The sequence below is a fragment of the Odocoileus virginianus genome, chromosome 33, assembly GCF_023699985.2.
Source record: "Odocoileus virginianus isolate 20LAN1187 ecotype Illinois chromosome 33, Ovbor_1.2, whole genome shotgun sequence".
In the NCBI taxonomy this organism is placed as follows: Eukaryota; Metazoa; Chordata; class Mammalia; order Artiodactyla; family Cervidae; genus Odocoileus; species Odocoileus virginianus.
Genome location: NC_069706.1, coordinates 24,825,541 through 24,847,576, shown reverse-complemented (window position 1 = coordinate 24,847,576; position 22,036 = coordinate 24,825,541). Strand labels below are relative to the sequence as shown.

Below are 22,036 nucleotides of genomic sequence, written 5' to 3'. Positions count from 1 at the left end.
CTGTTCTTCAGGACCCCCAGTTTTTAGCAGAGCACAGAGTGTTCAGAGTGAAGACAGTGCCTGCCAGCTTCCATTGTAGCCTAGTGTGGCCAAATGCCAATACAGGGGAATGGGGTTTGACTTCCAGGATCAGTCCTAAGTGGGCAGTGTGTGCCCCTCTCTGGCTTTTTTCAAGCTGCTGACTGGAGGTGGAGCATCCCTACGGACACACGGTGACCCTGGGGAAGGAAGCCATGCCGGGCAGGACATGGAGAGAAGGCACCTGGGTCTCAACTTCCATACAGCATCTTACTAGCCCCACACCACTGACCTCTGGATTTGGCAGGAAGGGGAACTTCTGTCTTATTTAAATCACTGCTATTGGATGGGAATTCTCGCAATCCAGTGGTTAGGACTCTGCACTTTTACTCCTGGAACCCGGGTTCAATCCCTGGTTGGGGAACTAAGATCCTGCAAGCCATGTGGCAAGACATTAAAAAAAAAAAAAAAAAAATCCCTGCTTTTGGAGGATTTCTGTCATTTGTAACCAAACCCCATCCTAGCCCCAGGATGTTGCTATTGCAGGCAATGTTGTAGTGACCCTGAGTGGGATTTCCTCAGGTTTATATCCAGAAATGGAATCACAGATCCTCAAATGTGCACCTACACATTTTCACTTGAGTACAAGTGGCTGGACCTCTTTATGATAAATTCATTAGCAGGTACTAGAAGGTTCTGGTTTCTTTTCTTTCTTGGCACTTCATCTGGGAATGATTCAGGAAAGATTCCTCATTGTAAAAGGATTTGCAGTTCTTCTCTGATGGGAGTGATTATTCATCCTTCTAATCAAACAGACTGATCACCTGTCCGGACATCTTTCTAACACTCTCCCGATGAGAAACCTTCACAATTTGAAGGAGCCCCAGTCTGGTACCACATACCAAGCTCGGCACTTTTCCTAATCACATTCATCCTCAGGGCGATCCTGGGAGGTAGGTGTGATACTTCGCACTTTACAGAAGAGAAATAGAAGCTTGCATGAAGTAACCTGTCCCAGGCCACACAGCCACAGAATGCAGAGCAAGATGGAAAACCAGGAGGGCCTGTTGATGACTCAGTTAATGAGCTGTGTGCTTTTCACACTTCATTGTGCACACAGATCAGGTGGGGAGCTTGTCATGATGGAAATGGGGGACCCACAGTTCGGGGGCAGGGCCCGAAATGCTGCATTTCTGGTTTTAAATTATTTAGTTTTGGTTGTTCTGGGTCTTGCAGCATGCCGCCTTCTCTAGTTGTGGTGAGCGGGGGCTACTTTTTGTTGCAGTGCTTGGACTTCTCATTGTGGTGGCTTCTCCTGTGGAGCCACAGGCTCTAGGTGCGTGGGTTTAGTTGCCCTGAGGCATGTGGGATCTTCCTAGACCAGGGATTGAACCCGTGTCCCCGGCATTGGCAGGCGTATTCTTAACCACTGGACCGCCGGAGAGGTCCGATGCTGCATGTCTAACAATGCTCCCAGATGCTGCCACACTGCTGAGTGGCAAGATGCCATTTTCCTTTTTTGCTATAGCTTCACATTTTTAAGGTGACCTGGTGGCTCAGACAGTAAAGAATCTTCCTGCAATGTAGGAGACTTGGGTTCAATCCCTGAATTGGGAGAAGCCCCTGGAGAAGGGAATGCAACCCACTCCAGTGTTCAAAACCCGATGGACAGAGGAGCCTGGCAGGCTACAGTCCATGGGGTTGCAAAGAGTCAGACACGACTGAGTGACTAACACTTTCACTTTCACAACTTTAAAGCTTCCCATGACCCCACCCTTCCCATTCCCTCCATAAAACCCCCCACAGGACTTGACATGTTCTCTCCTGTGTGTCCCATCTTAGCCTGGACCAAGGATCTAGCTCAAAACTCCTGAGCTGTCTTTCTTGGTCTATGTCTTCCATCACTACTAGACTAAGTTCCTTGGAAAAATACTGTATCTTGTTCTTCCCAAAGATTCCCTAGCTCTGTGTCTGACACATAGTGTTAACCTAACAAATGTCTGTTGAATAAATAAATCCTTCATCTCAATCCCATTACCATCCATGAGCCCCAAACCTAAGTTTCACTCTTTTTTTTTGGCTGTACTACACAGTATGTGGGATTTTAGTTCCCTTAACTAGGGATTTAACCATGCAAGCCCCCAACGCAGTGGAAGCATGGAGTCCTAGGAATTTTAATCACTGGACTGCCAGGGAATTCCCTAAGTTTCACTCTTTTTTTTTTTTTAAGATTTAAAAAAAAAATATGGACCATTTAAAAAGTCTTTATATTGGTTACAATATTGTTTCTGTTTTATGTTTTGGTTTTTTGGCCACAAGGCATGTGGGATCTTAGCTCCCCCACCAGGGGCTGAACCCCAACTTCCTGCATTGTAAAGTCTTAACCACTGGACTGTCAGGGAAATCCCTCTAAGTTTGATTCTTGATACCTCTTTCATGGAGCCACGCTCAGAGGGTAAAGAATCTGCCTGCAATACAGGAGACTGGGTTTGATCCCTGGGTCAGGAAGATCCCGTGGAAAAGGGAATGGCTACCCACTCCAGTATTCTTGCCTGGAGAATTCCATGGACAGAGGAACCTGGTGGGCTATATACAGTCCATGGGGTCTCAAAGAGTCAGATCCAACTAAGTGACTAACACACACACAGCTTTTTCATCCCCGTATCTTCTCCATCACCAGATTAACTATTTTTTTTTTTTTTACAATTTGAGCTTCGCCTTTATTGGGGCAGGGGGAGCCAGTGGGGTTTCTGATGGGATGGGTGGGGTGTGAGAAGACGGGCAGGACCTCACACGCCGTGGTAATGTGGCCACTGCTGGATGATTTTATAGAGCTGGTCCCCTGGAGAGAGCGTCTGCTGCACATCCCGGTGTCCTTTGACCTCGTAGTTAGGAGTCAGGTATCCCTGAGCCGCGCCACAAGCCAGCAGGCTCTGGGCCACCTTGAGAGCACGGGCCGGGGGCACCCGATCCATGTAGTTGCCCATGAAGGAGATGCCGATGGATATGGGGTTCCACGTGGCCCCAGAGTGGGCACCTATGGTGTTCCAGCCCCGGCCCTCATACACGAGCCCATCTTCTCTGATCAGGAAATTGTAGCCCACGTCGCACCAGCCCAGGTGCTGCATGTGGTAGTACTGCACATTTTGGGCCTGCTGCTGGCACGAGGCCGGAGTGCCGCAGACACTGCCCGCCGTGTGCGACACCACGACGTAGCGTACGGGCTGTCTTAGCTTCTGGCTGCACGTGGACGCCCGGGCTTTCCACTCTTGGCGGGACACGATGGGGCCACAGTCTTTTTGAGCTGCCCCGAGGCCCAGGAGGGCGAGGAGGGCCCAGGCGAGCAGCGCGCAGCGGCGAGACATGGCAGGCAGGACGAGTGGAGATGCCTAGGGCGCGCAGCCGGTCCTGGGCCTTTATCTGCGGGGACGCGGTGGGGGCAGTGGGTTGGAGGGAGCCCTGCGGGAAAGGTCTTGCCTCACTCACGCCCGGGAGGGACTCAACTGCCCCCAAAGCAGTTCACTTCCCTGCCTCTGTCTCATCCTGGTACAGGCCATCACAACCTGCAGTCTAGTGCTGCGGATTGCTGCACCTCTGAACCCTTCCCATCCAGCCAGAGTGATTTTCTCAAATGCAAATCTGACTTCAGTTCAGTTCAGTTGCTCAGTCGTGTCCAACTCTTTGCGACCCCATGAATCGCAGCAAGCCAGGCCTCCCTGTCCATCACCAACTCCTGGAGTTTACTCAAACTCATGTCCATCGAGTTGGTGATGCCATCCAGCCATCTCATCCTCTGTCGTCCCCTTCTCCTCCTGCCTCCAAACCCTCCCAGCATCAGGGTCTTTCCCAATGAGTCAACTCTTTGCATGAGGTGGCCTAAAATGAAGCAGATGCTTACTCATGGCCCAAGCCCTGCCCAGCCTGCTCCCTGCCTGCTCCCCAGCCAGTCTCCTGCTCTCACTGCTCTCCACACTGCTCTTCTTTCAGATCCTGTGTTCATTGTGCTTCCTTTTGTGACAGGGCCTTTGCACATGCTCTTCTGCTGCCTGACTCCTCCCCAACAACTGAGGTTTTATTCAGGGACTTACTGAGAAACTGCTCCAAAGAGGTAGGAGGCAAGGTCAATTTACATGTACATATTTTGGTCAGGAAATACAAGCTGTCAATATACTTTTTGGTAAAAGATTACTGCCAGTCACAAAGAACAGATTTCTCAGGGACTTCCCTGGCGGTCCAGCAGTTGGGACTCCATGCTTCCACTGCAGGGGGCACGGGTTTGATCCCTGGTCGGGGAACTAAGATCCCGCATGCCCCAAGGTGTGGCCCCAAACAAACAAAAACAGAAAACAAGAAAAACAAAAAACAAAGAACAGTTTTCTCAAATTAATGATTGTAATACTTTTCTATGTATGGGAAGATGCAACAATCAGGGTTCATTAAAATTCTTCTTGAAACAGCCTGTTTATTCAAATCACAGAGCATCCTATTATCCTTAATTTCCTCTGTCTGGAGTGCAAAGTGCTTCATCTAATTATCAACTTAATCTCTTGTCTGAAGCACCAAGTGCGCTGTTGGTCAGCGGCTGCAGCAGGTTAATCTTTGTAGGATGTTGAGCAAAATGCTTTTTTTTTTTTTTTTAACGTTTTCCCGCTGCACTAGGTCTTCGGAGTGGCCCACAGGCTTTTCTCTAGTTGAGGCACACGGGGATTTCTCTAGTTGCAGAGCATGGGCTCTAAGCTTGAGGGCTGAAGAGTGAAATCAAAGTGTTAGTCCTTCAGTGGTGTCTGATTCTTTGTAACCCCATGGACTGTAGCCTACCAGGCTCCTCTGTCCATGGGATTTTTCAGGCAAGAATACTGGAATGGGTTGCCATTTCTTTCTCCAGGGGATCTTCCCGACCCAGGGATCAAACCCGGCTCTCCCACATTGCAGCCAGATTTTTTACTGTCTGAGCCACAGGGAAGTCCAGGCTTGAGGGCTAAGTGCTCTTATTTTGTTTGCAGAGCTCAAGGACCACTTCCTCAGAGAGGCTGTCAAACTTCCCTGACCAGGTCAAATGCCCCTGTTATCAGGTCCTTATAATACCATATGCCAGACTTCTTTTTTGACACTTCTCATAGATGAACTCCCCCCCCCCCAAATTCCATATGTACTTATATTTCACAAACCAGAGTTTCCAGAGCAAAAATCTGGGCTCCAGTTGAAACCGGTAGACCTGTATGGATATATTTATTTTTCTGACCTTAAAGGAATTTTAATCTTATTTATCTGATCTTAAAGGAATTTTAATCAAGACATCCATAAAATTAAAAGACACCTGGGGAAACTCACTGGCAGTCCAGTGATTAGTACTCCTCACTTCCACTGCAGGGCATGGGTTCAACCTCTGGTTGGGGAACTAATATACCCCATGGCCAAGTGGTGAAGAATCAAATATTTTTCCCATTTGCCAAAACCAATTAGCATCAAAATATTTGTCATTATAACCAGAAAGTTTTATTTTCATTCATGTCCAGAGGTGCTTAATGGAATTTAATTTACATGCCCAAGTGTTTACTCATTTTAAATCTACAGTTCAATGAGTGTTAACTTCCTAGCTAAGTGGTAGAGAATCCACCTACAATGTAGGAGACTCGAGTTCAATCCCTGGGTCAGGAAGATCCCCTGGAGAAGGAAATGGCAACCCATTCCAGTATTCTTGCCTGGGAAATCCCATGGACAGAGGAGCCTGGCTGGCTACAGTGCATGGGGTCACTAAAGAGTCGGACACAACTTAGTAACTAAACAACAACACTAGTTTTACTTAGAGTGTATGTTTATTAACTGTAGCTTGGCGACTGGGGTGAGCAGATGTTTAAGAACCAAGCTGTTTTTGGTGCCAGGGCTCTGTTGTGTTCAAGTCTCCTTGGGCCTGTAGTTCAGTCACTGAGCCGTTGTCTGACGCTTTTCGACCCCACGGACTGCAGCACGTCAGGCTTCCCTGTCCTTCACTATCTCCCGGAGTTTGCTCAAACTCCTGTCCATTAAGTCGATGATGCCATCCAACCGTCTCATCCTCTGTTGCCCCCTTCTCCTCCTGCCCTCAATCTCCGCCAGCATCAGGGTCTTTCCCAATGAGTCTGCTCTTTGCATCAGGTGGCCAAAGTATTGGAGCTTCAGCTTCAGCATCAATCCTTCCAATGATCATTAAAGGTAGATTTCCTTTAGGATTGACTGCTTTTATTTCCTTGCTGTCCAAGGGACTCTCAAGAGTCTTCTCCAACACGAGTTGGAAAGGAGTCTCCTTAGCCCCTGCCTATTCCAAGTGAGACCATCTGAGGGCGCAAGGACCTTGGTCTCGCTGGGAGGCGAGGAAACACTGGCTCTAGAAGCCGCGGGTGGGGCCTGGGGACGCTTTCTTCAACATCCGCTGGGAAAGTTCAGGGGTTTACCGGTAGCTGGGTCGGGGAACTGGAAAAGTAGGGACGGGGTCGCGCTCTTCACCATTCATTCATTCATCCAACACGTATGAAAGCCCCAACCTGGACACCGTGGTGGGGAGAGTAAGAGTTGTTTGTTGGCACGTCTAGAGTCCATGGGGTCGCTAAGAGTCGGACGCGACTGAACTGAAATGAGAGATGTTTACTATTTCCAGAACCTTTTAAGGCTCCATTATCTCGTTTGATCTCCTCCGATAAGAGGTCTGCCCAGTAGCGCTACAGAGAAGGAAGCCAGAGATTGAGAGGGGGAGGCGCTGCACCAGTTCATCCAGACTCCTTTAGGTCGCTGGTCACGGCGGGGACGCAGCCGGCGGAGGACCCCAGCGAGCGGCCAGTCACCTGACGTGGGAGAGGCTGCGAGGGCGCGCGCGGCCTCCGTAGCCGCGTCGGGGCGCCCGGGCGTCTCCCGCCCCAGCCCCTGCTCCAGGGTCACATGACCGGCTCTTAGACAACATGGCGGTGGCCGTGGTGCAGCACCCGGGCTGAGCGACCGCGAGTGCAAGTGGGCTCCTAGCCGGGGCGAGGGGTGGTCTCAACCGGGGAGCAGAGGATCACAAACCCTCCTCAATCCGTTCCTGTCTCCGATCTCACCCGAGTTCCACTGGTCCCCTCCGCGCGGTGTGTCCGCCGGCGCGGGGACGCATGATAGAGCCCGGCCGCCATCCCCCGGCTCTGTGCTTCGGGGCAAGCTCCTCTCGTGTGTCCAGGCGCATCACCCTCGCCTGGGTTCCCTCTTTTCTCCAGCCTCCTCCCCTCGCAGGTGGGATCGTCGGTGGGACCGTAGCGTGGGCGGGCGCGGCCCCCCAGGACCATGTCTGGGTCCGACACCGCGCCCTTCCTCAGCCAGGCGGATGACACGGACGACGGGCCGGCGCCCGGCACCCCAGGGTTGCCGGGGTCCATGGGGAATCCGAAGTCCGAGGATCCCGAGGTCCCGGACCAGGAAGGACTGCAGCGCATCACGGGCTTGTCTTCGGGCCGTTCGGCTCTCATAGTGGCTGTGCTGTGTTACATCAATCTCCTTAACTACATGGACCGCTTCACCGTGGCTGGTACTGACTTCTGGGAGAAAGTTTGAAGAGGGGAAGGGAGCGGGGTCCTGAGTGGGGCTGCCTCGGACGGCCCATCCTGAGTCTTCTCCTTCCCAGGCGTCCTTCCGGACATTGAGCAGTTCTTCGACATCGGAGACGGTAGCTCCGGCCTCATCCAGACCGGTAAGTGGAGGCTGGGCACACATAGCGGCTCTTCTTTCTGTCCTGCCCTCCTTGAAGCCACATGCTGGCCTGCCTGGGGCCTCATTTTTGGGAGGTACTGTGGCCAGAGCTAGGGGAGATGGCCTCGACTCTACCCTGAAGCTGTCCTGCTTGAATAGGACACCACATTTAAAGAGATTTCAAGAGGGAGTCAGTTTAGTGTAATGATATTTAGGCCGACATGGGTTTAAACATCAGCTTTTCACTGAATGTGATGGTAGGCAAGGCCCTGTTTCTCCAAGCCTCACTTTCCTTGTGGGTGAGATGGAACTTAATAACCAGACTCAGCTCCTAGGGCTGATGTGGGGATTAAATGAGGTAGTGCTTGTGAAGTGGATTGTGCAGTGTTGCACCCAGAAAATAGTGGCAGAAGAGGGAGGTATCTAGAAGGGGAAGAGGTGAGTGTTACTTGTTCAGAACTTTGGGATTTATGGGAGAGACAAAGCCAAGACCAGCTCCTCTTTACCTTCCTTCCCTCCTTCATTCATTTCTGAGCACCTACTTGTGCCAGGCTGTGGAGGGAGTGCCGATAACACCCAAAGAGCATGGCAAGACCTCTTACTCTCATTGTCTTCTAATCCTTTTATCAGCCAAAGAATCTGGGTTATTATTCTTATTTTATAAAGGAAGTAGTATTTTTATAAAGAAACTGAGGCTATATTTTTATAAAGAAAAAATATTTTTAAAGCTATACTTTTAAAAAGAAACGGAGGCTTGGAGAAAAGTTAAGACCTGCCTAGGGTCATACAACGAGTTTGAGGCAGAAGAGGAGCTTGAAACAAGGTCTTGCAGTGTTCTCTGCTCCACTCCAGGCCACTAAGGAAATGGAGCTATTTAAGTTAAAGTTGGATGGAATGAGAATGGGATCACAGGTCCAGTTCTGCCCAGCTCCAAAGAGCTGTTGAGTTAGAGAAGAAACAGGTCTTTCTCCACACCTGTTTTGTGCCAGGCATCGTGTTAAGGGCTGGAAACACAGTCATGCCCAATACAGGCAAGGTCTTTTTCTTCCTGGAGCTAACGTTTTGCTGTGCATGAGGGGGCAACAGTCTCTAAACTAATAATGAGATAGTATTCTATAGGAATAACTGTTATGTCAAAGAAGACAGAGTAGATGAGATAGAGAAAGATTGGATATGTGGTTGGGAAGGTTTCTGAGCCGAAGGTAAAGGAGCTGAGGTCTGTGAAGCTCAGGGGAGAGGAAAGATTGTTTGAGATGGAGAGGACAGCATCTCCATAGCCTTCTGTACAAAAGCCTTAAGTTGGTATTGAACTTTGCAGTTGGGCCATTGGGGTGCCGAGTGGAAATGTGGATAAGCGTGAGGTTGGAGAGGTAGGGAGGGGCTGGATTAGATAAAATTTCTGGCCAGGGTTTGGAGGGTAGGATAAGTCAGCTGGGCCATCCACTCTACAGTGGAAGATTTGAAAGACATTGCATGTGGGGCTGGACGACTACTCCCCCCACCCCAATCCATCCATACCCTGGAAGGAAGCTGTGATGGTTTCAGGATTGGGAGTTATTCTACCCCTCTTCATACTCCCTGAGCTGGGGTGGAGGGTGGGGTAGGGGTACTGAGGCTGGGCTGTGACTCTCTGCTTCCCCCCAGTGTTCATCTCCAGTTACATGGTGTTGGCACCTGTGTTTGGCTACCTGGGTGACAGGTACAATCGGAAGTATCTCATGTGCGGGGGCATTGCCTTCTGGTCTCTGGTGACACTGGGGTCGTCCTTCATCCCCAGAGAGGTGAGGTCCCATGCTGGTTCCTGCTTCCGCCCCCCCACTCCCGCCCCCTGCCCCAGCCCTCCCATCAGTCTTTGCGGCTGCTCTTTGGAGTCACTGCAGACTGGGCCTGGGGAGCTGTGTGCCTCCCTTGGTCCATACCATCTTTTATCCCTTGCCTGCCTGAATCATCTGCCCACCCCGTCCTCTCCCCTGTTCTTCCGGAACCTTCTTCTGTCCATCACCCCCTCTCACCCTTTGACTGGCCGTTGACCCCTTCCACTGCACACCAAACACTCCCATTCCTCTGCCATGGGAAAAACTGTACCCGGACTGCCCTCTTTTTGTCTTCCTTTTCCTAGCCAGACTTCCCCAAAGGCTCCCATACCCCAGCTCCAGTCCGGGTGAAGGGGCAACCGGTCAAAGGCTCTGCTTCGCCTGTACTTCCTCTCCTCCCACTCCCGCCTTGAGCACCGCTGGCTTACCTGCCCCCACCACTCCATCGCCAAAGTCAACAGGGCCCTCTCAGTTGCTGACTGTAGCTCCCAGCTTCCTAGGCCTGTTCTCCCTTAATCTCCCGGGAGCCTCTGGCTCTGTTGACCCACTTCTTCCTTCCGGAAACTCTTCTGACTTCTCCGAATCCCCTCTTCTGGTTTTCGCCCCGCCTCCCTGGCTGTTGCTTCTTTATTCCTTTGAACTCTCTGTCTGTTCACTCTCTCTGCCCTGGGACTCTGTCTCCTCAGCCCCGGACACTACGTCCTCTCCTTTGGTGATCATGGCTTGTCAGCTTTTGGGTGTCTTTGGCAGACAAATAAACCCCCACCTAAGATCATTATTCACTACTGGGGTGTCTTGGATGGGTGGACGAGATAGAAATCAAGATTTATTTTGCACCAGTAGGTGCAAAATAATGAATAGACCTTTCGTGGTCCAGTTCTCACAGTAGTTATGTGAACAAGTTGTTATTATCCCCTTTTACAGATAAGGAAACTGAGGCTCAGAGAGGTTAAGTTGCTTTCTCAAAGTCACAGCTAGTAAGTAGTGGAGCCAGGATTCAAGCTCAGGTCTGTTTGCTTCTGAAACCCAGGCCTCTCCTGCCATCCCCGCCACCTCCCCAGAGTGGGCTGGTGAGATTGGCGGGGAGGCTGGATGCAGGGTGGGGTGCCACCTCCCCCATATCTCATTCCCCAGCGATTCTGGCTGCTCCTCCTGACCCGGGGCCTGGTGGGGGTTGGGGAGGCCAGTTACTCCACCATCGCGCCCACCCTCATCGCTGACCTCTTCGTGGCAGACCAGCGGAGTCGGATGCTCAGCGTCTTCTACTTTGCCATCCCGGTGGGCAGGTGAGTGGACCTCGAGCCTGACAGGGAGGCAGGAGGGCCTCACCTGGGACGTGACTGACCAGCTGTCTCCTCCCCGACTCTTTCCCCAGTGGTCTGGGTTACATTGCAGGCTCCAAAGTGAAGGATGTGGCCGGAGACTGGCACTGGGCTCTGCGGGTGAGTTGGGTCACAGCCTGGGAGAAGGTCAGCAGTATGCTCACTGGTTCACCCTTTTTTACCTTCAGGCACTCCCCTTTTAAGTCATTGCTCACTCTGCTAAGCCTGCAGGAAACCTAGCTGCTCTCACCATGAAGCCACATGCTAGATAAAACTCTTGGTTACAGGTGACAGAAGCCATTGTAAACTGTAAGCCCCCAAATGGGACTGTATTGGCTCCATAATGGAAGGTCCCAGGGTGAGCTTCAGGTAAAGCTGGATCCAGGACACCCACACTGTCCCAGGAATTTGCTCATCTTTTTTCTCAGCTCTACTTTCCCCCGTGTTATCTTCATTCTCAAGCAAATGAAAGCTCTACATGTTTATCTTCCCATTTAGAAACTTTAGCAGCCTGGATCCTTGAGCAGTAGTCCTGGATGGTGTCTGATTAGATGAATGCAGGTCACATGCCTTCCACTGAATCAGCCACCAAGGAAGGCCTGGGAGGTTAATGTGACTCTTGTTGGCTAAGTCTGGGTTTCAAGCGCCACTGTCTTTGAACTGGAACTGAATGAGTTGAGAGAGATGTAGGGAGTGGTTTCCCAAAAGAAAGTTAGGGAAAGTCTGTTGTTGCCAAGGAGGGAGCAGTTAGGCTTGCAGAAAGGGGATCCATTGACAGTGACAGTCATCCCGCCCCTCAGTCACAGGTTTAACTTCCTTGAGCAAGCACTCACTGGTTGTTTGAGGTCTTGGGCACTGAATTGTCTTTATACAGCCTTTATGTTCTCTCATTCCCCAGGGCTGAGTACCTCCCAGTCTGTTCCCTTCCTGAAGCCCACTCTTTCCCCAGGTGACGCCAGGTCTGGGAGTGTTGGCTGTTGCGCTGCTGTTCCTGGTAGTACGGGAGCCACCGAGGGGAGCTGTAGAACGCCACTCAGACTCACCACCCCTGAACCCCACCTCGTGGTGGGCAGATCTGAGGGCTCTGGCAAGAAAGTGAGTTTCAGTTCAGTCGCTCAGTTGTGTCCGACTCTTTGTGACCCCATGGACTACAGCACACCAGGCCTCCCTGTCCATCACCAACTTCTGGAGCTTGCTCAAACCCATGTCCATCGAGTCAATGATGCCATCCAACCATCTCATCCTCTGTTGTCCCCTTCTCCTCCTGCCTTCAGTCTTTCCCAGCATCAGAGTCTTTCCCAATGAGTCGGTTCTTCAAATCAGGTGGCCGAAGTATTGGAGTTTCAACTTCAGCATCAGTCCTTCCAGTGAATGTTCAGGACTGATTTCCTTTACTGGAAACTGACTGGTTTGCTCTGAGTTTAGTTCCCTCCTAACCTAACATCTGAGGCCCCAGGGAGGCCCTGGGGTCTGTTTTGAGATTTACACGGGTGTGGTCTTTGCTGTGTTCTGTCAGCTGACCCCATCCCCAAGGCAAGGAGTGCTATCGCCATGGCCCCTTTGTGGCAGCTGCTTAAGTTACAGGCCCAGATCCTCAGAGCAGGGACAACCTTTACATCCAGTGCCCACACAATTCAGATAAGCCAGAGAGGAAGAACAGAGGTCTCTCTGACCCCGATACCTCGGTGGAGTCTAACTTCCTCCCTCCTCATTGTGTCCAGTCCCAGTTTCATCCTGTCTTCCCTTGGTTTCACTGCTGTGGCCTTCGTCACGGGCTCCCTGGCTCTTTGGGCCCCTGCTTTCTTGCTGCGTTCCCGTGTGGTCTTGGGGGAGACCCCCCCCTGCCTTCCTGGAGACTCCTGCTCTTCCTCTGACAGGTACCGGGATGGGGACTAGGCTGGGGGGCCTTGCAGGTGGCAGGGGATGAAGTGGAGAGGGTCTGTGATTCAGCCTCAGGCAAGGACAGTCTGAATCCTGACTCCACAGCTGCTTCCTCTCCCAGAGTCTCAGTTTCCTGGTCTGGGAGTAGGTGCCTTCCTCTCGGAGCTTTGTGAACTCTGGGATGCTGTACCTGGATAGGCCTGGGTTGTGAGCGTGGCTGGGATGGACCGTCTTCCTCTCTGGGCCTTGAGGGTGAGGCTAGGGGGCTTTGCAGGCAGAAGGACTAGCCCCTCTTTCCCTCTCCCTCCCCTAGTCTCATCTTTGGACTCATCACCTGCCTCACCGGGGTCCTGGGTGTGGGCCTCGGCGTGGAGATCAGCCGCCGCCTCCGCCGCTCCAACCCCCGGGCTGACCCACTGGTTTGTGCTGCTGGCCTCCTGGGCTCTGCACCCTTCCTCTTCCTGTCCCTCGCCTGCGCCCGTGGCAGCATTGTGGCCACCTATGTGAGTAGCCAGCAGGTGTCTAGGGGGGTGGTCTGGGTCCAGGGTGGAAGGATGGTGCACTGGGGGGCAGGATTGGGGTCCGAGCCGACTCTGGAGTGGGAATGCCGGGGTTTGCATCTCGGCTCTGGCCGTTCTTAGCTGTGTGACATTGGGCAAGTGACTTAACCTCTCTGTGCTCAGTGTCAGCTGCTGTAAAATGGGAATGCCAGTAGCACCTGTCTCCTGGGGGTGTTGTGAGGGTTAAAGGAGTTGACAGAGGGGCTTAGCACCTGGTGAGCCCTCCTCGCGTTTGCTCTTCTGTAAAATGGGGATGATTGTAGCACCTGTCTCCTGGGGGTGTTGTGAGGGTCAAAGGAATTAATAGAGGGGCCTGGTACCTGGTGAGCCTGCCACGTGTTTGCTCATGTTGTGGTGAGACCCATCCCATGCCCCCTCCTTCACCACCTACCTCCCATCCTCCAGATTTTCATTTTTATTGGAGAGACACTGTTGTCCATGAACTGGGCCATCGTGGCTGATATTCTGCTGGTAAGTAGGTGGCTGGCCCACGGTTACCCCAGTGGCCGATAGGAGTGGGCGGTGGGTAGGAAACCTCATGTGTGCTAAGTCACTTCAGTCGTGTCCAGTTCTTTGTGACCCTATGGACACTGTACCCCTCCAGGCTCCTCTGTCCATGGGATTCTCCAGGCAAGAATACTGGAGTGGGTTGGCATGCCCTCCACCAGGGGATCTTCCTGACTCAGGGATTGAACTCATGTCTCTTATGTCTCTTGCATTAGCAGGCGGGTTCTTTACCACTAGCGCCACCTGGGAAGCCCCATAGGGAACCTCACTTGTCTTGAATTTTGATGGTCACCCCTTTTTCAGAACCTAGCCCTGAGACTGACTTCCAGCCCCAAGTGGGTCTGTAGTCTGGGCCTGCCCTGCCATTTATCCCAGCCACACCTCTGAGCTGGGGTTCCCCTGATGTCAGCCTAGGGTGTGCCCCGGTCCTGTCCTTACGCTCTGCCTCCTGCTGCTCTCTCCCACCAGTACGTGGTGATCCCCACACGACGCTCCACTGCCGAAGCCTTCCAGATTGTACTGTCCCATCTGCTGGGTGATGCTGGGAGCCCGTACCTCATTGGTTCGGTGAGCAGGACCTCTTGGCCAGGCCTGGGGTGGGCTTCAAGGGACCCTACATTCCTGGCACCAGCCAGTCGCCAGTGGCCTGAGCACAGGCCGAATTGGAGGGTCCAGTCCAAGTGAGGCATCCGAGTTCCTGTGCCAGGTACCCCTCACCTTGAAGCCTCAGCTAGGCCGGCAGGATTTGTCTTGGTAGATTTCCACTGGTGGGGTCCTGGCTTAAGTCTTCATTCTTCTGGAGTTTGGGGGCTTTCTTTCCATGGCACTTTCTCCTGACTTTTCCTACTTTTTTTTTTTTTTAAGATTTTTTTGATGAAAAATTCTGCAAAGTCTTTGTTGAATTTGTTACAGTATTACTTCTGTTTTATGTTTCGGTTTGTTGGCTGTGAGGCATGCAGGCTCTTAGCTCCCCAACCAGGGGTCAAACCTGCGCCCCCTGCACTGGAAGGCCAAGTCTTAGCTACTGGACCAACAGGGAAGTCCCTCTCCTGACTTTTCTGTCCTTGTCTCCCTGCAGATCTCTGACCGCCTCCGCCGGGACTGGCCCCCCTCCTTCTTGTCCGAGTTCCGGGCCCTGCAGTTCTCACTCATGCTCTGCGCCTTCGTGGGGGCGCTCGGGGGTGCGGCCTTCCTGGGCACTGCCATCTTCATTGAGAGTGACCGCCGACAGGCTCAACTGCACGTGCAGGGTCTGTCCGGCCTCCCCGCTGTCTGCCCACAGCTCCCTGCCTAGCTTCGTGATGCTGCCTGCTTGTCCATCTGTCTGCCCGCCCAGCCCCGTGTACCTGGCCACTGTCAGTCCTCAGCCCTCCCCTTCCTCAGCTTCGGGGTTGCCTGACCCATGAGCTCATGCCCTGCTGTGTGCCCGGCTCCGCTGCCCTGTCCATATGCCACTGCTTGTCTGTCCCCTCCCTGGGCCTGTGTCTGTCTGTCCATCCAGCCCTGGCTCTGATTCTCTTCCCCGGCAGGTCTGTTACCTGAGACCGAGTCCACTGATGACCGGATCGTGGTGCCCCAGCGAGGACGCTCCACCCGGGTCCCCGTGTCCAGTGTGCTTATCTGAGGGATCACCGCTTGCTATCTGCAGACCTATCACAGCTGGCCCCGGGCCCACCCCGGGAGGTGCCCAGGGCCCACCTCCTCGGCTAGCCCTTTTTCTGGGAGGGGCCTTGGGCCATGTTCCAGCTCCCACACACTACATGGGTGGCCAGGTGGGGACACTGGGGGCTCGGGACAGGGGAGCCCCTGCCACTGGAGCAGTACCGGGGCTCGGTGCTATTTGTAACTGAATAAAATTTGTAGCCAGACCCCAAGTGCCTGCTGGAGTCTCTCTGGGTTAGGGACCTCTGACCTCTGGATGGTGGGGCATGCCTGCTCTGTAGTCCCAAGGTCCCAGGGGCTGTCGGGTGACCCCCGTGGGCCCTGGGGCAAAGCCCTGTCCTTCTGGGCCGCTGAGCATTGGGGTGGAGTGAGCTGGCTCTGTGTGACCGTGAGTCATGCCCGTGTCTCCCCTAGAGCCCGCCCTCCTTGGCAGGCCAGCCAGGGTGAGGTGGGGGTGGGCACACCCCAGGGCCCCTCAGAATTCGCGGTGTCTGAGCTTCTGTCCTTGCTGCCTCCATGAGCCACGGCTGCGGAGGCCACGGCCGCTGGCCGGCCTGTAAGCATCTTTCCCTCCTCCTCCGGGTATGAGTTGCCGTTCGCCGGGGAGACCAGCTGACCCTTCTGGAGGGCCCAGGGTGGCTCCTGAGGCGGCCTCCTCCCCCTCCTCACTGGCTGGGTGGGGGTGGGAAAGGGGGCGGGTGCAGCCGGCTGAGCCCCGATGATTTCCTGCCCTCACCCGGCGCTCACCACAGCTTCCTGCCACAGGCAGGCAGGCGCTGAGGAGAGGCGGGTGCGGAGCGAGGGGCAGGTAGGGCTGGGGCACAGGGTCTGTGTAGGGGTGGCTGGTGCCCCAGACTCCAGCCCAGGCCCTGGCCTGACCACCCTGGGGTCCAGGGTCTTCCAGAGCCAGCGCTGACGCCCGCTCAGCCCAGCGAGGGGAGGGGATCCAGGGACCCCCCGCCCTCCAGCAGGCTCCCAGCCAGGGGCCGGTACCCTTCCCGGCCTGGCCATCGCCCTGCTGCTCCGTGTGGAGGGGTGTGCAGCGAGCAGCCAGGCTTGGTCCAAGCAGATGGAGGCGGTCAGCCTGGCTGTCTACGTGCTGGGGCCTCTGCTGCTGCCTCTCTTGGCCGTGTTGCTGATGGCTCTGTGTGTGCGCTGCCGGGAGCTGCCAGGTGAGTGGGTTCCGGTGGGTTGACCAGATGCCCGGACACACTGCCAGGGATTCTCACTCCACTCTCTGACCCCTTCCCCCGTCTTTAACTGTCTGAAACTCTTTCTTGCACGCGGAGACGCTGAGAGCCCCATACTCCATCACCCTCTGCCCTCGTCACCCTCTTTTCCTGCCTCACGGGCCCTCTCTTCCCCAGGCTCATATGACACGGCCGTCTCCGATAGGTGAGTCCACCCTGTTGACCCCGTGCGACTCCCTCAAAGCCCTGTTTGGGGCTGGGCCCCTGGGGGACTGGGGTGGGGTCCAGGGCCTCTCCCAGCTGCTGACCTGAGCTGTGTCTCTCCTGCCAGTTTGACCCCAAGTAGCATCATGATCAAACTGCCTCGTGAGTACATAAGTGTCCCTTCCCTTGGGTGCGGGGAGAGGGTCCCCTAGCCTGGGATAGCGCGTGCCTTTGTTCTGTTTACCCCCTGTGGCCGCCCACATGGCCTGAGCTGGGGGTGGGGAGGGAGATGGTGTCCCCCCTCCCAGGCCTCTCCAGGGCCCCAGGGGTGGCAGGGATCAGTCTGCCCTTTGAGGCCTTGGCCAGGGTAGGGGTGTGAGGTGTGGAGTCATTTCCTTCAGCTTGGTCCTGTGTCCTCAGCCACACTCGTCCCACGGCCATCTGCCACTCCCTACCCGCTCCAGAGCCAACCAGACCTGCTCCCCATCCCGTAAGTACCCCTCCCCTTGCCAAATTCCCCCTTTGACCCCCTCACCTCCTCGGATTGGGGGCCTCTTGCCCTGTTGCAAGCCCTCTCCCCCTAGAGCCCTACCCTAGCATGACCTCTGACCTTTGATGCCCAGAAGGTCCCCGCAGCCCCTCGGAGGCTCCCACCGTATGGCGTCGTCCCGGCAGGACTCAGACAGTGGTAAGCGTGGAGCCGGACCCACAGGGCTGGGCCACTGGGCAGAGGCCCCCTCCGAGCTGACTCAGTCTCCCTCTCATGCTCTCTCTGCAGCCAACAGCGTGGCCAGCTACGAGAACGAGGGTGTGACTGGGACCCCCGTGGCCCCGGCTGGGAGGCGGCTGAGACCCGTCCTGGGCTCCGCTGACCCTGTGTCGTTACCCCCAGAGGCAGCCTGTGAGGATGCGGACGAAGATGACGATGACTATAACAACGAGGGCTACTTGTGAGTGGCCAGGCGGGAGGTGGGGGCCGAGGCCAGGGCTCCTCACTCACCCGACCCTTGACTCCCGCAGGGTGGTGCTTCCTGACAGGGACCCGGCCACCAACACTGGCAACACCATCTCACCGGCTCCTGCATCCAGCAAACCTGGCCTCCGAGACAGCGCCTTCTCCAGTGAGTCGGCCGTCTGACCACTCCCTGCCCCTCCGTGCTGTGGCCCCTCGGGTCTTCCCTCTCCTCCTGGATCCTTGCGCCCCTCCATCTTCTCGCTTCTCTCTTTCTAGCCCTCCTGTCCTTCAGCTAGGGGACTTCCGGCTCTGGTCTTCTTTTCTTTTCTCTCCTCTTCCCTCTTTGTCGATTGCCTTTATTGTCTGTAAGATTTCCTTGACTCTATTCTTCTTTTGACTCTGAGCTTTTATTTTGTCTTTCTTGTCCAAAAGCTCTTTCTTCATCTCTGAATATTCCTTTCTCAGAGCCTCCTCTCTGGTTTCATGAAGGCAATATCATCTTGCAAATCTCGAAGGATAGGGATGATCAGCTGTCTTTTTTAGGTTTCTTTGGAAAGTTTTCTTCTGCTTCCAGTGTTGTTTCAGTTTCCTTTGGGCTACTTTTCTCTCTTCGTTTTGGTTTCATCCTGCCTCTTGGAGGCTTTTATCAGTGTCTTGTGATCTTCAGTGTCCGTTACTCTTTTCCTTCAATGCTTGCTCTGTGCCATCATGTCCACACCCTGGCTTTATTTGCCATCCAGATCATCCCTAACTCATGGCCTCTCTCTTGGGCCCCAGACCATCTGTCTAAGTGCTTATTTTCATTCATTCATTCACTCACTCATGTTCATCCACTCACACAATTCATCCATCATACTTACTGGTTGCCCCTGAAATAATCACCGCTAATGAGATAGAGTTGTGATTAAAGCAGCTCACATTACTGAGGGCCTAGTACATGCGCTACTAAGAGTTTTATGTGTGTTTGTTGTCGTTGTCTAGTCGCTAAGTCATATCCGATTCTTTTGCAACCCCGTGGACTGTAGCCCGGCAGGCTCCTCTGTCCACGGAATTTCCCAGGCAAGAATCCTAGAGCGTGTTGCCATTTTCTTCTCTGGGGGATCTTCCCAACCAACTTATTAATATTAAACCTCGTACTTCCCAGGGGCTTTTGAGCTTCTCCCTTCCCCTCCTGCCTCTCACTTGTCCCATCTGTACAATGATTTGTGTTTTTAACAGAAGTCTTGGCAGCACTTACTATATGACAGACCTTATTTTATTTAACTCACCATTTTCACAACACCCCTCTGCGGTGAGTACCATTCCTCACCCTGTTATACGAAACCTAGGGCCGGAGAGGTTAGGTAGATCGTCAGAGGTTAGTTAATGCTGAGGCTGGACTTGAACCTGGGCAGTCTGGTTCCGAAACCTGCTCGTCTCCAGCCTCGTGGAGAAAATAAGTCAGCCCCTGAAAGAATAAGATGGCGTCGCTGGCGCGAGGCACCAGGAAGGAACGAGGACAGGAGCGGGGGTCAGGGCAGGCCTGGCTGAGGAGGAGGAGCCAGGGGGCTGATGACGCCCCGACAGCACCCAGCTTCGCGTGCTGTTTCCTTCTCCACACACGTCGCCCAGCCCCACCGCCCCGAGCTGCTCCGTGTCCTGCTCCCCGGCCTGGGGGGCCATGCTGGGGTCTGTGCCTCTCCTCCCGCAGTTGTTTCCTCTGATCAGTTCTGGTTAAGTTGCCCAGCTTCTCCCCATGGCCATGGGTGTTGCAGGGCCGGCCTCACTGTACCACTCTGGGCTGACGGTGGGCATGATCTCTGTGGGGGGGTGGTGGTCTGTGTGCAGGAGTCTCGAGCTGGTTACGTGGGAGGTCTTGGGTGTCTGCATTTGGGGAGTCTGGGTAACAGCGCCTGGGGCGCCCATGCTTTTCCTCTAGTGGAGTCGGGGGAAGATTACGTGAATGTTCCTGAGAGTGAGGAGAGTGCCGACGCGTCTCTGAGTGAGTGGGGGGGCCTTCCTGGTGCCCTCCTGGGGTCTGCCATCCCTCCCTCCCTCCCTCTTGCCCCCTCCCCCATCCTTACTCTCATGCCATCCTGGGGTGGGTGTCTCCAGTCCCCTGCCCCCTGGGGCTCCCTCACCCTCTGCCTGGGTATCCTCTTGCTCTCTCATCCTCCGTGAGACCTGTCCCCCTTTGGGTGTGGCTGCCCCTCCTTCTGACCTGTCCCCACAGATGGGAGCCGGGAATACGTGAACGTGTCCCAGGAGCTGCAGCCCGCGGTGAAAACCAAGCCTGGTGTGTGTCTGCGTGTGTGTGTGTGGAGGGGGTGGGGGAGGTGGGGCAGACCCTGAGGGAGCCGCCTTGGAGATGGGGGTGGGTTCGCTTTATGAGCTGAAGAGCGGCCTCCCCTTCCCTCACAGACACCCAGAATTCCCAGGAGGTGGAGGACGAGGAAGCTCCAGATTACGAAAATCTGTAGCTGAGCTGAGGGCCTGGTGAGAGGGCCCGCCCACCCCAGCCCTGCCCTGGGCCTGTAGGCCCTTGACCCTTACCTCCCCTCGCCTTCCCACCCTCTCAGCCCTCTCTCTCTGACTCTGGGGACCCCCTCTGACCCCCACCGATGACCTCCCCACTGACTCACAGCCCCTCCCCATCTCCCTGTCCTCTTGTCTTTCAGCGTGCGGCCGTGCTGGTTCTGGAACCAGCCTCGCCTGGGAATGCTGAGCTGTGCGGCTGGCGGTGGCTCTGCGGGGCCCCACTTGGCACCCTGCCCCGGCTGCGGCCTGACAAAAGCCTGAGAATTTTCCCCCTAACTTATTGTCACTTTGGGGTCTGGTCTCTGTGGCCCCTAAACTCTGCACCTTCTGATGCAGCCTGAGAATGAACCACCCTGGCCCCAGCCCTGCTCTGTCAGAGAATAAAGGCTGGTGCGGTCTGCAGTACTCTTGGCTTTGGCTGGCCAGTGGGTCAGAGTCAGGGTGAGAGTGGGCTGTGTCTGAAGACTTGCGTGGTTGTGTGAATGCATGTGTGTTTCTGGATCTCCATTCTCACAGGCCCTTCATGCTCCCAAGGGTCCCGACCAGGTATGTGTGACTGCATGAAGCCTGGGATATGTCGCCTTCTGAGTGAGGCCGTTTCTGACCCCGGCTGGCACTCCTGGGGCTCGGACACGTCTCCCCACAAGATAGTCCTTGGAAGTGGCAGGCGACGGCTGTGATGATGGGAGAAGGGGGTGTGGGGAAGCACTGGATGGGCGTCTGGAGTAAGACCTTCCCCGCTGGCTCCCAGTTTCCCCATCTTTAAAACAGAGGAGTTGACCCGCTGACCTCAGAGGACCTTCTTAATTCTTAATTTTTGTGGTTCTTAATAAAACAGAACTTTAAACAATTGTCTAAGCGACTGAAAATGTTAACGGGCAGCACAGTCGTCTTCAGGCTTGGATGTACAAATGACTCTGGGGGTTTTGCTAAAATGCAGATTCAGATTCAGTCGATCTGGGATGGAGACTGGATGGACTCTGCATTCCTAAGGAGCTCCCACGTGGTGGTTCTACGACTGCTGTTCTGAGACCCCATTCCGAGTCGCAGGGTCTGGTGGATACCCTGGTTGTTGTGACTGGCTTCTCTTCGCAAGCATGTGACAACCTGGCCAGAGTGAGGCCCAACGCTGGATGTGGGCGGGAAGCATCAGGAAGGAGAAGCTTTCTTGTTCATGGCAGTCGCGGAGCAGGGAGAACATGGCCCTGGAGCCCCCCACCTGGAGAGTCTCTTGAGAACAAAGCCAGCGTGGAGGGGAGAGACGGCCTGGAGGTGGGCAGGGCTGGCTTCCTGGTGGCATCAGAATGCTTGGACCCAGTCAGAGCTGAAGCAAGACGCCCCCTCTGACTGCCAGTTACTTGGGCCAATAAATGACCAGTTTCCTTCAACCGGCTTGATGGGGGATTTCTGTCTCACACAACCAGAGTAGGCCTGAGTGAGATGCAGAGTCATTGGCGTCCTCTGCAAAGCTGCGGGCTCCAAAGGTGAAAGTCACAGCTCCTCTATGGAGCGCCTGTCGCATCTCCAGGCTTACTTTACCATCATTATGCCCCTGTTGTCAGTGAATGTGCCTATCCTGTATCCCCATTTTGCAGGTGAGAAAATGCAGGCTCAGAGAGGAAAAGTGGTTTGCCCAGAGGCACACAGCCAGAATGGCAAATCTAGGGTGAGATGTTTGCCTGTTGGTCTTCAGAATCATTGCTGGCAACACCTT

General features: G+C 54.5%; 2 protein-coding genes and 1 pseudogene across 4 annotated transcripts; 2 read left to right on the top strand and 1 right to left on the bottom strand.

Moving 5' to 3' along the window:
* Positions 1–2,712: 2,712 nt before the first annotated feature.
* On the bottom strand, positions 2,713–3,383 carry LOC110152733 (peptidoglycan recognition protein 1 pseudogene; annotated as a pseudogene).
* A 3,527-nt stretch (positions 3,384–6,910) lies between these two features.
* SPNS1 (SPNS lysolipid transporter 1, lysophospholipid) lies at positions 6,911–15,662 on the top strand. 3 transcript variants are annotated; one of them, XM_020916504.2, is made up of 13 exons: positions 6,913–7,257; positions 7,345–7,549; positions 7,646–7,711; positions 9,355–9,491; positions 10,659–10,810; positions 10,900–10,966; positions 11,796–11,941; positions 12,568–12,723; positions 13,041–13,230; positions 13,693–13,758; positions 14,263–14,361; positions 14,873–15,044; positions 15,324–15,662. In XM_020916504.2, the coding sequence occupies exons 2-13, from the start codon at positions 7,399–7,401 to the stop codon at positions 15,416–15,418; spliced, it is 1,497 nt and encodes a 498-aa protein (XP_020772163.1). In that variant the 5' UTR covers positions 6,913–7,257; positions 7,345–7,398; the 3' UTR covers positions 15,419–15,662. The 3 variants fall into 3 exon arrangements, with proteins under 3 accessions (XP_020772161.1, XP_020772163.1, XP_020772162.1); XM_020916503.2 differs by having other exon boundaries at positions 7,341–7,549; XM_020916502.2 differs by having other exon boundaries at positions 6,911–7,549.
* A 774-nt stretch (positions 15,663–16,436) lies between these two features.
* LAT (linker for activation of T cells) lies at positions 16,437–21,710 on the top strand. The gene is made up of 11 exons (XM_020916509.2): positions 16,437–16,628; positions 16,824–16,851; positions 16,978–17,012; positions 17,271–17,340; positions 17,474–17,538; positions 17,629–17,800; positions 17,871–17,971; positions 19,724–19,786; positions 20,018–20,080; positions 20,206–20,280; positions 20,463–21,710. The coding sequence occupies exons 1-10, from the start codon at positions 16,526–16,528 to the stop codon at positions 20,262–20,264; spliced, it is 759 nt and encodes a 252-aa protein (XP_020772168.1). The 5' UTR covers positions 16,437–16,525; the 3' UTR covers positions 20,265–20,280; positions 20,463–21,710.
* Positions 21,711–22,036: the final 326 nt, after the last annotated feature.

Excerpts from the sequence above, each read along its gene's own strand:
- LAT (XM_020916509.2), top strand. The coding sequence starts at position 16,526 with ATGGAGGCGGTCAGCCTGGCTGTCTACGTGCTGGGGCCTCTGCTGCTG. Across the intron at positions 16,852-16,977 it reads GACACGGCCGTCTCCGATAG|TTTGACCCCAAGTAGCATCA; the intron begins GTGAGTCCACCC and ends CTCTCCTGCCAG. Across the intron at positions 17,801-17,870 it reads TATAACAACGAGGGCTACTT|GGTGGTGCTTCCTGACAGGG; the intron begins GTGAGTGGCCAG and ends TGACTCCCGCAG.
- SPNS1 (XM_020916502.2), top strand. The coding sequence starts at position 7,309 with ATGTCTGGGTCCGACACCGCGCCCTTCCTCAGCCAGGCGGATGACACG. Across the intron at positions 7,550-7,645 it reads GGACCGCTTCACCGTGGCTG|GCGTCCTTCCGGACATTGAG; the intron begins GTACTGACTTCT and ends TCTCCTTCCCAG. Across the intron at positions 10,811-10,899 it reads TTTGCCATCCCGGTGGGCAG|TGGTCTGGGTTACATTGCAG; the intron begins GTGAGTGGACCT and ends CTCTTTCCCCAG.